Below are 13,069 nucleotides of genomic sequence, written 5' to 3'. Positions count from 1 at the left end.
GGGGGAGACCGATGGGCATGGCCGGCATCTATTCTGGCCCTGGCTCTGCCACCTAGAAGTGGCCCGGGGGGTGGGGGGCTTCAGCAAGGACTAACTGCCCCCCGCCTCAGTGTCTGGGTCTGCAGAGGGTGAGGGGCGTAAGTGTCCCGACCAGTAATGGCCGTGGGGTGCCAAGGCGCCGGCCTGGTTTGGCTTGGGTGTCACAGGTGTGCGGCAGAGCACGGACCAGGCGAGGGCTCCTGCCACAAACCCTGCTGGGGGCCTGAGAGTCCAGAACATTTCCATTTAATCCAAGGCACTGAAGGTCTCCTAACAGGAGTGCCCCCCCCACACGTGCATATGCACTCACACACATGCACACAAAACCACAAGGCATGCACACATACATAGATGTGTGTGCACGAAGCCACACAGATATGCACACTGTGTACACACATGTACACACATGCACGTGTGCAAGAAACCACAGACATGCACGCGCATGCACACATACATACACACATGCACACACGCACGCGTGCAAGAAACCACAGGCATGCACGCGCATGCACACATACATACACAGGCATCCACACACGTGCACATGTACACGTATGTGTGTGCGAAACCACACAAGCACGCATGTATGTACACATGTATACACGGGCACAAATGCATATACACACGTGCACATGCACTGCTATGCACATGCATACGAACTCACACGTGCTCACACGTACATATGTATACGTTCACATGAAACCACACATACAGGCATAAATAGGTGTCCACACACACGTGCACTCACACACACGTACACACACTCACAATGACATGTGCACACACGTACACACATATACATGCATTTGCACACATACACATGTATGCGTGCACATGAAATCACGCATGTGCACACATAAACAACACATGCAAACACATACACTTGTACACATATGTACACGTGTACCCACACGCACACATGCACACACACATGTGCTCATGGCGGCAGGAAAATGGCAGAATTCAGATTCAAGATATGGAAGGTGTTCTGCACAACCCTGGATCCCAAGGCTCAGCGGGTGGCATTGCCTCCGGGGGTCCCTGTGGAAGGACACTTCAGACCCCCAAGGTAAACATTCTCCTTGGGTAAACGCTGGTGCCAGACCAGCTGGAAAAAGACGGAGACACTCCAAACACCAAGAAGCCTTGGGGTGCAATCCCTTAAGTCTGCAGTGGAAAACTGAGCCCAGCGAAGTGTGGGGCCTTGCTCCAGCCATAAAGCCAGGCCAGAACCTGGAGCCAGAGCCCTGGCCTTGGCCCTTACGCAGATCTGTGGTTCCCCCAAGGCCAGGCGCCATCCCCACCCACCCCCAGCCAGTGAGGGGGGTCCTCAGGAGACCCGGCTTCCTCCAGGACAGGCTGCATCTTCGGTACTCCTAGGGGAAGGCCTGTCGAATTTGTAAATGAACTTGGACTTTTCCTGGGGCCGCCACATGCTAAGTCGTGCCCCCTGGAAGGTGATCTCACCTGCCTGCTGGGTAGGGCCCTGGGGGGGGGCTCCGAGGAGGGGCTGGTGGGAGAGTCTGGCTGTGGGCTCCGCTTTCCAGAGCCTGACCCTGGCTCGGCAGTGGAGATTCCGGCCCGGATGCAGTCCTGCCTGCTCTGCTGTGGACAGAGCGCCCTTGTCCATCCATGGCTCCCGGCACACACACGGTGGTCTCACAGAAACCTAGATCCCTGCCCCTCAGGAGGCACAGGGAGCCTGTGTTCAGGCAGCTCTGCAGCCCGTTTGAGAGAAAGTCACAGATGTGAGGACCCGGGTGCCAGGCCTTATCAGAGCCCTGCTGATGGGCCACAAGACACATCCTGGCTGTTAAAGACTGTCCTTTGGACTGAGACTCTGCACCCAGGACAGGCAGATGAAGAACCTACGAGGATTTGTCAGTAACGTCCTCCACGGGGTGCACCAACCTCCAGGATCACCAGAAAGGCCCTCACGCCTCAAGCCCGGGGGGCAGGCCCAGCTCTTAGCCGTGAGGAGGACTCTCCAGGAAACCCACTGGGACAGAGGGGAGAGGGAGGAGACCACAGCACCCTGACCTTCACCATGGAGCATCTCACCAGCGCTTTCCCGACCACCCCTGGTGGCAGTCAGACAGAGGAGACTGGCCCCAGATCCCTCAGGAAGCCCCGGGGCAGAGAGCCGACCACAAACCCAGGCCCTCAGATATCCTGTCCCGCTGAGGCCTTGTCCTGGGAGCTGGGGAGCCTCCAGGAGATGCCCCACGTCATGGCTGGAAGTGAGAACCACGATCACAGGTGACATGAATCCATTAATCTGTGTAAAGTGGTGAGACGTTGGCTGTTCCGTTTGGGGCCAAGATCAACATTATCCGGTTCACATCCAGAACCAGTTTCCTTCTCTTGACCATCAGGGAGAATTTAGGGACAGCCAGGCTTCCTGACCCTATAACCCCTTTAATACCTGGGCTGAATTGTATCCCCCCAAAATCCTAACCCCTCGTGCCCCGGAATGTGGCCTTATTTGGAAACAGGGTCTTTACAGATGTAGCTGGTTAAGATGAGGTCATCGGGGTGGCCCCCAATCCCACGTGATGTCCTAAGGCGAGATCAGGACACAGACGCACACGCGGGACACAGGACACAGATGAAGCAGAGCTGGGGCGATGCGGAGATGCCGCTGCCTCCAAGGGGCACGGAGGACCGCCAGCCACCCCCAGAGGCCTCAGAAGGGAGCAGGCCCGCCCGCGCCTGGATCTCGGACTCCGGCCTCCAGAACCAGGAGAGTCGGGGCTCCTGGGGTTGAAGCGCCGGCCCGGGGCAGGGTCACGGCGGCCCCGGGACGTCACGTGCCGCAGGCGGCTGTTTGGAGGCCTGGACACCCACGCAGGTGCTGCCAGCCTGCCGGACCCCATCCCCGGTCCCTGCTGCCCCTCCCCGGGCGCTCCTGCTTGATGAAGCCCCTTGCCAGTGGGCAGATGGGTCGTGGGGGCTGTGCTCCCTGCTCCCAGAGGGGCTCACACATAGAACCGCACAGCGCACTTGGGTTCGATTAAACATGCACGGAGCTGCCTGTGGAACAGAATCCGAGTCCCGGCCCCCAAGTCTCCCACCTGCGCTGTTCGTCCCATCCTCAGCATGGGAGTGTTCCCACGTTGCCAAGAGGGCACAGACTCTGAGCTGGCAAGGCCCCCCTGGCGGAGGGGGGACCACAGGGAGGGGCAGGACCCAGTCCTGGCCTGTGTCACTTGGCTCCAGAGCCCCTGTCGTTGGTGGGCGGACGTGTTCTGGTGACAGCACAGCTGAGACCCCCAGGAAGGGAAGCATCAGGCAAGGTTCTGCCCGTCTGGGAAGGCAGGTCAGGTGTCAGCATCTTGTACTTTTCTCTGGGAAAAGCAAGGAGGAAAGATGAGGATGGCCGAGAGCCCAGCCACCAGGGGCCTCCGTGGCCCGGCCCGTCTGCACAAGCCCCTGTGTCTGGAGGCCAGTGTCACTCAGAAAGGGCGCCCCCCTCTGCCTCGACACCGAGAGCAGGACTCCTGCCTCCCCTGACAGCTGCAGACGGATTTCTGTGGGCCATGCAAGGTCCAGGAGGAGTGGGGGCCCAGATGTGGGCTCGGGAGGCATGTGCCCACCCTCCCTGCCCCCCTCCACCTGCATGCTGGACACCTGCCAGGTGGCCCTCGGGCTAGTGGCATTTTCTGAAAGAAGCAAGAAGGCTCGCCCTTGCTCAGCTTGGCTTCTTTCCTTTTAAAAACGAGGATCCAGATTGGAAAAGTCTCATCCAGCTGGAGTGACACTGAGGGAAATGAGGTGGGGTCTGGCCTGCAGGAGAGAAGCCACCAGTCCCTGAAACAACCTCATCTGGGCAGGTTTCCCTGGCTGACAACAGCCCAGCCCTTGTTCTGCAGAACCCCAGGATCCCAGACCTTCCATCTGCAAAGGGGACCCATCACTCTGGGTAGCCAGTGTCCCTATGTCCTCATGGCTGGCCAGGAGGACTGAGCAAGGGTCGATCAGCAAACCTCCCCAAGGGCACCCCTTGTGCAGTGCCCAACCCCAGCTCCAGCACCTAAGACCCCCTTCCCCACCAGACTGGCCGTGGCTTCCTTCCCTGACACACACACCCTGAATCCCTGGCGGCCGGTGTCCCCTCGGGAGCCCTGCTGCTGAGGCACCCTTCTCTCCTCAACCTACTCCACAGGGGCGGCAGCCCAGGCCGAGGGCTTGGACGAGGCACTCAGCACCTCGGCTCGGAGGACCCCCATGACCACGAAAGCAGGCTCTCTTCACAAGGGGTGAGGACAGTCACAGGCCTTTTGGGGTCTGAGGACAACTCCCTCCCCTGTCACTCCAGGCCGGAGGTCCGGGACCGGGACGGCAGCTCGCAGTGTGCGGGCCTAGCCAGCGGGAAGCCGGAGGATGCGGAGGAGGAAGAGGAGGAGGAACTGGAGGAGGAGGAGGATGACAGTCTGGCGGGGAAGTCCCAGGACGACACCGTGTCCCCCACACCTGAGCCCCAGGGGGCCTATGAGGATGAGGAGGACGAGGAGCCGCCCACCTCACTGGCCGTGGGCTTCGAACACACCCGAAGGTGGGGACCGGCCCTCCGTGGGCCACGCCTGGGCAGCCTCACAAGCTAGGGCCCGGGCCGGGGAGGGCCCTGAGCGTCATGAGGGTGACCTCACCCTCAAACCACCCAGGACCCCACCATCCCCCCAGCTGGGCTCACCCTCATTCCCAGCAGGCGTCTCCCCCGCGGGAGGGGGGCCTTCCACACGCAGGCCCAGGCGAGGCCTGACTGAGCAAGGGGGTCGGGGCCCAGCCCACCTCCCCCCGACACACACACACTTCCCCAGAAGGGAGAGGCACGCTCCCGAGCTGCGAAGGACCTGGTCCTGCCACCCCACCGTCTCTGGTGAGTGGCCCGGGCAGTGACGCCTGGCCCGAGCCGGCTGTGCTGAGCAGGGGCTCAGCAAGCTTTGGACGTGGTGCCGGCTGGGGCCCCTTCCCGTGCGGCCCGACTGCCCCCGTCCTGCGTCTGGCACCGGCCGTGCTCCAGCGTTCCAGACCTTCCTGGGGAAGTGGATCCAGGAGGCCTGCTCCAGGGACGGCCAATCCCCCCTGTCCCCGGGGTCCTGGGAGCGGGAGCCCGGCCCCTCCAGAGCTGCCTCCGGATCTGTCCTCCCTTCCCAGAGACCCGGGCACCCCGCCTGCTGCTTGCAATGTGTGTGCACGTACTCACCGCCTTCCGTGCCCCTCTGTCCGTCCCTCTCCTGCATCTGTGTGGCTTCTGTCCAGGTGTCCATGTGTCTGTGTGTCTGTCTCCTTGTGCATGTGGCTCGTGGAGATGCCGGGGCGTGCATGCAGGCACGGAGCCCGCCGTGGGGCGTCAGAGAGGCGGTCAGAGGCCAGACCAGCTAACGCCAGGCCCCTCTCCCCGGTCATTGGTGCAGGTGTATTGAGGAGCAACCAGGCGGCCTGTTAGCTTTGGAGCCGATGCCGACTTTTGGGAAGGGGCTGGATCTCCGCAGAGCAGCTGAGGAAGCGTTTGAAGTTAAAGATGTGCTTAATTCCACCTTAGATTCTGAGACTTTAAAGCAGACACTGTACAGGCAGGCTAAGAACCAGGTAGGTACCCAGCAGAGCCCCCCCTCCCGGCACCCCCAGGCTGGATGGCGGGTGGCGGCCGCGCCTCCTTTGCTGGTGGCCGTCCTATGCGTGGGGCACAGCAGGACCACGGGTCCCCGGGCCCGTTGCCTCGGCTAGAGAGACGCCCAAGCGACAGCTACTTCCCCACAAGCAGGGGTGGGACAGGGAGAGATCGAGGCAGGTGAATGTGAGCCGGGCGCTCACAGGCACGTGGGTCACTGTGCTCTTGTCCAGGAGCTGGTGTCCAGCCTGGAAGCTATGTAGGCCTCCCTCCCTCTGATCCGAGCAAGCGTGGCTGGCAGCCCAGGCTTCTCTTGAAGGAAGCTGTCCGTCATGCGGTCAGTAATTCCAAGCTGGAGCTGTGACAGGGTCAGCAAGGGCACCCAGGTGCACCTCGACACCATTCCTTAGGACAGGCGGCCACAGGGCCCTGCTTCCTGCTTCCATCCATCTGGAGGGGCGAGGTTTCCGTCAGCCCACCCCGAGTCTCAGCAAAAACCGTCTGCGTGTCTGTCTTTGTCTTTTACTAATCCTGTCCAGAGTGTGAACCCGGGTGGGAGGAGGGTTGGCCTTCCCCCACCCCGCTCTGCTCTGAGTGGCCGCCCAGGTCCCATTGCCTCGTGCCCTGTGGCTCGTGGCAGAAGGAGCATCCTGTGGACTAGCCATGCTCCGGGCTCGGCTCAGACAAGCTGTGCATCCGCTTCCCCAAGTAGCTCTGTACTGTCCCCACAGCTGTCCAGACGGGCAGCCCCCAAGGCCCACCAGACAGGGATGGCCTCTTGTGGACTACCAGCCAATTCCCAGGGCCCTCGCAAGAGTGGGGTGGGGCAGAGAGGTGACTGCAGGGGGGAAGCACCCCCAAAGAGCTGTGGGAGCCCCTGTGCAGGCCAGGACCCTGGCACCTTGTCCCTCTGCATGGGAGCCCAACTGACGTTCACACACACCTCCAGCCCCACCCCACCCCCCGCATCTACCTCTTCCGGGCCCCAGGGGAGAGTCTGGCCTTCCCCCTCTCTGTCCGGATCTGGGCAAGGCTGAGCCCAGCCAGAGGGCAGCGGGGGGCCAGGAAGGGCCAGCCTGGGATCTGCAGAACCCCAGCTCCCACGGCTCACCTGTCTGTCCTGTGTGTGTGTGTGTGTGTCCTTGTCCTCTCCCCGGCCAGGCGTATGCAATGATGCTGTCCCTTTCCGAGGAAGCTCCTCTCCACACCTCCTCCCAGAGCCCTCTGGACGCTTGGTTGAACATCACGGGAGCCACGCCGGAGTCCGGAGCCTTTAACCCCATCAACCACCTCTGACGGGCCCAGGAGGGGCCGGGGTCAGAGTCCAAGCAAGGCGACCTCGGGGCCCCATCGTCCCAACAGAAATCCCGGCTGCGGAATATGGAGAAGGGAGCCTCGGGGAGCGGCGTGCCCTGGGCCAGGGAGACCCCCCCACTGCCCCGTCACCTGCGTTGACCACTCCTCAGCATCCGTCCCCCCACACACACCATGGTTCAGCTCTAACTTTTCCAGTGAAAACTCAGAGCCCAGGAGTCCCTGAGCCGTCCAGGAGGCCCACCGTCCAAGAATTGGTCTTAAGAACAGCGTTCCGGAAGGGTACAGTGCACGGCCGGCCACGCCTCGTAGAACCAACCCAGTGGATGAGGGTGGGATTTTAATCCCAGACTGAATGAAGGCAGCGGGCCACTGGGGCATCCGTGGGGTGTCTCAGAAAGGACCGGACAGACACGGGTGTGCTCTGCAAAGGGAGATCACCCAGACGATTTTTTATAATGAGAATTACAAGAGTAACCCTTTTGGTAATCTTATTGACGACAGAGTCTATTTAAGCATGTGGTTTTAAAAATAGACAGTATTTTTTAAAAAATCGAAAGATGACTTGCAAATTGTTTTTTAAAAGTAATTTTGCATTGCTTTCAAATCTCCGCTTCTTTGCAAACCCAAACCTGCCTGGAAACTGGTACTGTGTCTGGGTGTGTTCTTTATACTGTAGATAACGGAGAAGTTTTCTATCCCTGACCATATTTGTAAAGCCAACGTGATCCTGGGTGCCCCCGAGCAGAAATGAGGGGCCTGGGGCCCCCGCCTGCGAGCAGTTTCAAACTGTACGGTGGAACTCTCAGACATGGTATCCTGGGCTGGCCCAAGGCTGCGAGAGAGGCCTGTCGCACGCGTCCCACGTGTGCGGCATGGGATTCATGCCTGTGGCCCCCACCAAGACCCCCCAATTGTATGGGGGAGGTGTGAGAGCGGTGGGCCAGGCACCCGACGCTCCTCCCGACAAGGTCCACGCATCAGCCACACCCGTGCCGGCCCTCCATGGCCGCTCTGTGGAAGCCAGGGCCCACCGGCTACTTCTCCAGCCCCCCCCCCCCCCCCCCCCGTCAGACGGACAAGGGGAAGGAAGCGGTCATCCCCCCCCTCCGTGGCCTCCGCGGGGCGCACTCTGCGGCTCACCTGCCCCAGGCCGCCGGGCTCTGCCTGCGTGAGACCCCGGCTCTGGGACATGACCGCCACCTCTTTGTGCGGCTTCTTGGCAGGCCAGACCAGCTCCAGAACGGAAGGGCCTCCGGGTAGGACCTGCCTCCCGGGAAGCCAAGACCGCACGGCCCGGCCGGACGGCACCTCCTCAGGATGGATCTGCCTCTCCACTCGGATGGGCTTTAAATTATTCCCATAGGGGCCAATTTCAAATCATAATTTTTTTTCCCTGATGGAATTTACCTTAATCTGTATATAACTTGTAATTTTTTCTAATTCATTTCTTTTCTTATTTTATTTCTTCCTTAACAGTATTTTGGCATTAGACATTCTTATTGTGAAGGAATAATGTTAATATAAGTATCTAGTGAAGGACCAAAACCGTGCATAAGGTTGTGTGTTGTGTGATCGATAACCAGGGAGTGGGGAGGTTTTTAATGTGCCAAATACCCCCGCGCCCCCCGACGGATCCTGCTGCCTGTTTCCAGACAATCACGTGTTTTTGTTAAATTAGAGTTTCAGTTACATTTGCATTTAAGACAAGTGTTCTATTTATTTCTTTTATTGTTTGGAAGGAAAAAAGAATAGCGTCCCAACCGGAAGAGAAAAAGATCGTCCAAGTTGCCCTTGAAAAAGAATGTAGATGCAAGCGGCAGGGGTAGGCGGGGCGCCTGGGGACGGGGCTCCGGTGCACGAGCCCTGGGCACTGGCCCAGGGGCAGCAGGCCGGTCAGAGCAGCCGAGTCCCCGTGTCCCCGCCGCTCCAGGCCGGCGACAATCGTGTGCTTCCGCGCTGGGAGAGCTGCGTGGGGAGGCCCCGAGGGTGCCACACCGCTGCGGGCCCCGGGGGAAGGGTTCTCCCCGCTCCTGGCCCACGGGAGGCAGCGAGACCGCACCCGGGCCTCTGCCACACACCCACAGGCTGGCAGGGCACCCTGCTCGAGGAAGAGCGGGCGAAGGCCCGTGGGCGAGGCTTTGCAAACACAGCCCCTCACCTCCTCGCGCGCATCCACCCTGCCAGGGTCGCAGGTGCGGTGTGGGATTTCCCCTCCACCCAGGTGGGACCCCTTTGCAGAGTCAACCTCAGATACGAATGCCCATTTCTGTAAACCCAAATTATATTTCTTCTGCTAAAGAATAAGGTGTGTGCTTTTTTTTGCGATATGACTCTCTCTGCCTAAAATAGGAAATTTGGCCTGAGCACCAGGGTGGAGACTTGAGCGTCTGTTCTCCGTGGTCCCAGAACAGATAAGGGACCGTGGCTGCCGCCTCTGGACTGCTCCGTGGGCTGTGGCCATCCGTCATTTCCGGCCAGCCGTGGCCGCATCTTCTCTCTCCCTCCTTCCCAGAGCCCCACCTGCTCATCTTCAGCCCTTACTTTTGTCCCCCTGAAAATGATTAGAGCTAGCCCCATTTCTCCTGAACGTTCAGCCCCTTGGGCCCAAGCACTTGGCAGGTTTGGGGGGACTGACAAAGGGAGCACTTAGTCCCCACCCTGGTGCCTCTCCCCACCCCCGCATACAGCAAGCTGCCCTCCCTACTCTTCTCTGTCCCCACGCTGCAGCACCAGCATGGCCACTCGGGCCCAGCCTGGACCGTGGGGGCCAGGGGTCTTGGCAGCTAGAATTCTGAGACCCCAGCCTCGGAGCTCGGCTGCAACAGGGCAATCGCCTGGCTGACCACTGTGTCCCTGGGTGGTGGCCAGGGTCAACCTGTCAACCTGGGGCCCCACTGGGCCAGGGCCCTTCCGTCCAGCATCAACGGCATTCCTCCTTTGGACCGTTGATCTTCCCAAATGGAAATTCAAAAGGAAGGCTCCCCGCTCCCCCCTCCACCGCCCCTCAGACCCCCGGCCCCCAGCAGACTGACACCATCCCCCCACTGCTGCTCTCATTCCTGGGACAACTAACTGGGTAGGACGCATGGAGCTGCCGATCCTTTGGCCAGCCAGACCTTTCGTGAGTGGGACCCAGAGATCCCCTGTTTTGAACCCAGGGGTGCATGTTCCTGCAGCTGGCCTGGGACTCTGGGTTTGGATCAGTGGGACAGGCTGAGCCCACGTGGCCTTCCTGTTCAAGGCCAGCACCTCCGCGGCCCAAGCCTGGCCCTGGAAACTCGCAGGACCCTCGGCCTTCTCTGTCCTAGCTGCTTCTTCAGTGAGCGTTCGCAAAGCCCTTGCCCAAATACATACCACCCGTTGGTAGCCTTAAAGCCTCAAAGCACTGGATTGTGGCGCCCCAGCCCCCTGCCCTGCCCCCCTGCCCCCCAGCCCCCTGCCCAAGTGACTGAAATCTACTGAGCTGTATTCACTCTGCTGTCCTGGGGGAGAGGCGAGGGGGCAGCGCCACCCAGGAGAGTCGGGCACCTTGCGCCCCTCCCGGCTGGGGTCGCCAGGCTGTGGCCGCTCCTGGTCGGTGGAGGTCAGCCGGGTATCAGAAGCCATGAACCTGTCTCCGCAGCCGCGAGCGATACTGTGACAAGACATTCCTGCGTGATTCCAGGAGCGTTCCTTTCCTCCTTGCATTCCAGTTTGTTATGTTCTTCCTTTCTGTCACCGATTCAGATTACCGTTTTGGGAAAAAAATAAAATAAAAACAAAAGGCAGCTTGAGTTTTCCAAATGTGCAATTCACTTGTGAGCAAAGTAATTCCGGAGGTTTCTATCGGTGTGTTTTATATCGTCGACGTTCCCGCAACGAGGGAAGCTGAGCTGATGTTGGAGAGCATCACGTAACGCGTACGTGTTTGCACCTGCTGGCAAGAATCCCGAACCTGTGTATCCACATCTCCCTCTTGCCATTGTTTCAGTACAGACTTGGTTCAGTTTGCTTTAGTTGTTTGGGTTTGTTTGTTTGTTTGTTTTCCTTTTAGAACTGTATAGTGTTGAAAAAGAAATCAAATGTAAATGTCAGGTTTTCATATAATGTTTAAAAAAAAAAAAAAACCATTGAGAAGGAGGCCGGTGTATGTCCCATGTCCCCCTGATTGTAAATTGCTTCTGTTATAAGTAAACTGTGCATGACTCGTGTTTAGCGGTCATTATCGTGTCTGTTTGTGAAATTTTTATGAAAAGGAAAATTCGGTAGATGCACTTGTTGAATATGTGATTAGGGTCTACGTCCTCCAGACGAGGAGCTCTGAACTGCTCGCGCAACAAGCGTGACTCGTGAGCAACGTGGGCATCACTGAAGGAGAGGATGAAGTGCAAGCCACCCAGTGTAGGAAATCATCGCCTGATTCTGCAGACTGCATTTTGATGCTTGTGATAAAGACAGATGTACTTGTGTAGAGAAGTGTCTTTAAGATGAAGCCTAGGAGCAGCTGATTTGAGGTTAATGCTGTAGGATAGGACTGTACACCAAATGTAATCTTTCCAATGCGACAATGAATTTATACATGAGATTGATATGCAATAAATCTGTGTGCTTTTCTAAGTCTCGCCCCCGGAGCTTCACTGAGGGAGAACGGAGGCCCTCGGGATGGGGGAAGGACCTGGGGTCAGAGCATGGCCAGGGGCGAGGCTCACCAGCCTGGGTCGAAAGTCCCCGGGGACAGGCTGTGAGACGTGCATAGCCATCACCTCAACACCACACCAGGACAGGTACCCTTGCTATTCACATTTTCCAGGAAAAAAAAATAAGCTCAGGGAAAGCACCAACTACCCTGGATGGCTCTGCAGTGAGTGGTGATCCCCAGGCTTTCTCACCCCTAAGTGTGTTTACCCCAAGGCATATTGGCCTCTAGGTGTGTACCCTCTAGGGGTACCCTTTTTCAGGAATGTCCACATCCAGGTGCGTCTGCCTCCAGGTGCACCTGCGCCCAGAGCCGGCCACCATGAACTCTTGCCTGGGACCTCTTTGTAGTAGAGGAGCCCACCCTGCAAGGCCAATCCTAAACACGCCCCTTCCTAAGGATGGACCTCCCCAGCGGCCAGCCCTCCTCGCTGACCACCCTCCACACTGGCCGAGCCTGGTGTCCTCACACTGTCCCCAGCCAGGACCTGAGCCTGCCCACCAGGCGATGACCAGATAGACAGAGACTGAGCAAACGCATGCCACCTACCTTCACCCACTCAAGTGTGGGGGACGGCCCCTAAATTCTGGGGACTTGCACCATGAAGTCTTCCCGGTGGCCCCTCTCCTTCCACCAGAGCGTGGAGGTGAAGTGGGCAGCCTTGCACACTCAAAGAGGTATCTCTCTGACAGAACAACCTCCACCCTCGCCGAGATGGCACATGGCCCTCCCCAGGTGTGTGAGGCAGGAAGAAGATGAGATTATGGTGTCAAACAGAGAAATTGGGTGGCTATGCCTCTCTCCCTGCAGCTGTAGAAGTGCCTGGTTCAGAGTCTCTCCAAAGACAACCTCTCCAGGGGCGCCTGGGTGGCTCAGTCGTTGGGCGTCTGCCTTTGGCTCAGGTCATAATCCCAGGGTTCTGGGATCAAGCCCCGCTTCGGGCTTCTCCTCACCAGGAAGCCTGCTTCTCCCTCTCCCACTCCTCCTACTTGTGTTGCCTTTCTCACTGTCTCTCTGTCAACATGCAGGGACCCCTGAGCCTCTGTTCCCTGGTCAGAAATCATCACTTGCACTGGATTTACAATGTAAGGATGGAAAGTGCCAGGACTTACCTCTCTGTCCCCAAAGCCTGGACTTAAACACCTTCTCAGTAGAAGGTGGGTTACACAAGTGGATGGGTGGATGGATGGATGGATGGATGGATGGTGGATAGATTATGGATGGATGGATGGGTGGATGAGCGGATGGACGGATGGATGGAAGGAAAGATGGATGAAAGGATAGATGGGTGGATGGTTGGATGGATGGATGGATAGTGGATGGATGAATGGATGAGCAGATGGATGGATGGAAGGATGGATGGATGGATTTTGGTTGGATGGATAGATGAGTGGGAGGACAGATGGATTTTGGATGGATGGATA

General features: G+C 58.6%; 1 protein-coding gene across 1 annotated transcript in view; it reads left to right on the top strand.

Annotated features, from left to right (window-relative positions):
- The window catches only part of PRDM16 (PR/SET domain 16), a 302,758-nt gene extending 294,750 nt beyond the window's left edge, over positions 1 to 8,008 (top strand). Inside the window, exons 13-15 of the mRNA XM_035019032.1 lie at positions 4,205 to 4,594; positions 5,457 to 5,631; positions 6,872 to 8,008. Of these exons, the coding sequence (XP_034874923.1) occupies positions 4,205 to 4,594; positions 5,457 to 5,631; positions 6,872 to 6,949 (643 nt within the window). The 3' untranslated portion in view covers positions 6,950 to 8,008. The remainder of the gene's footprint in view (positions 1 to 4,204; positions 4,595 to 5,456; positions 5,632 to 6,871) is intronic.
- Positions 8,009 to 13,069: the final 5,061 nt, after the last annotated feature.

Source organism: Mirounga leonina, unplaced genomic scaffold, assembly GCF_011800145.1.
Source record: "Mirounga leonina isolate KUSES-001 unplaced genomic scaffold, KU_Mleo_1.0 Mir_173, whole genome shotgun sequence".
NCBI lineage: Eukaryota > Metazoa > Chordata > Mammalia > Carnivora > Phocidae > Mirounga > Mirounga leonina.
This window is presented reverse-complemented; position numbering and strand designations above follow the sequence as displayed.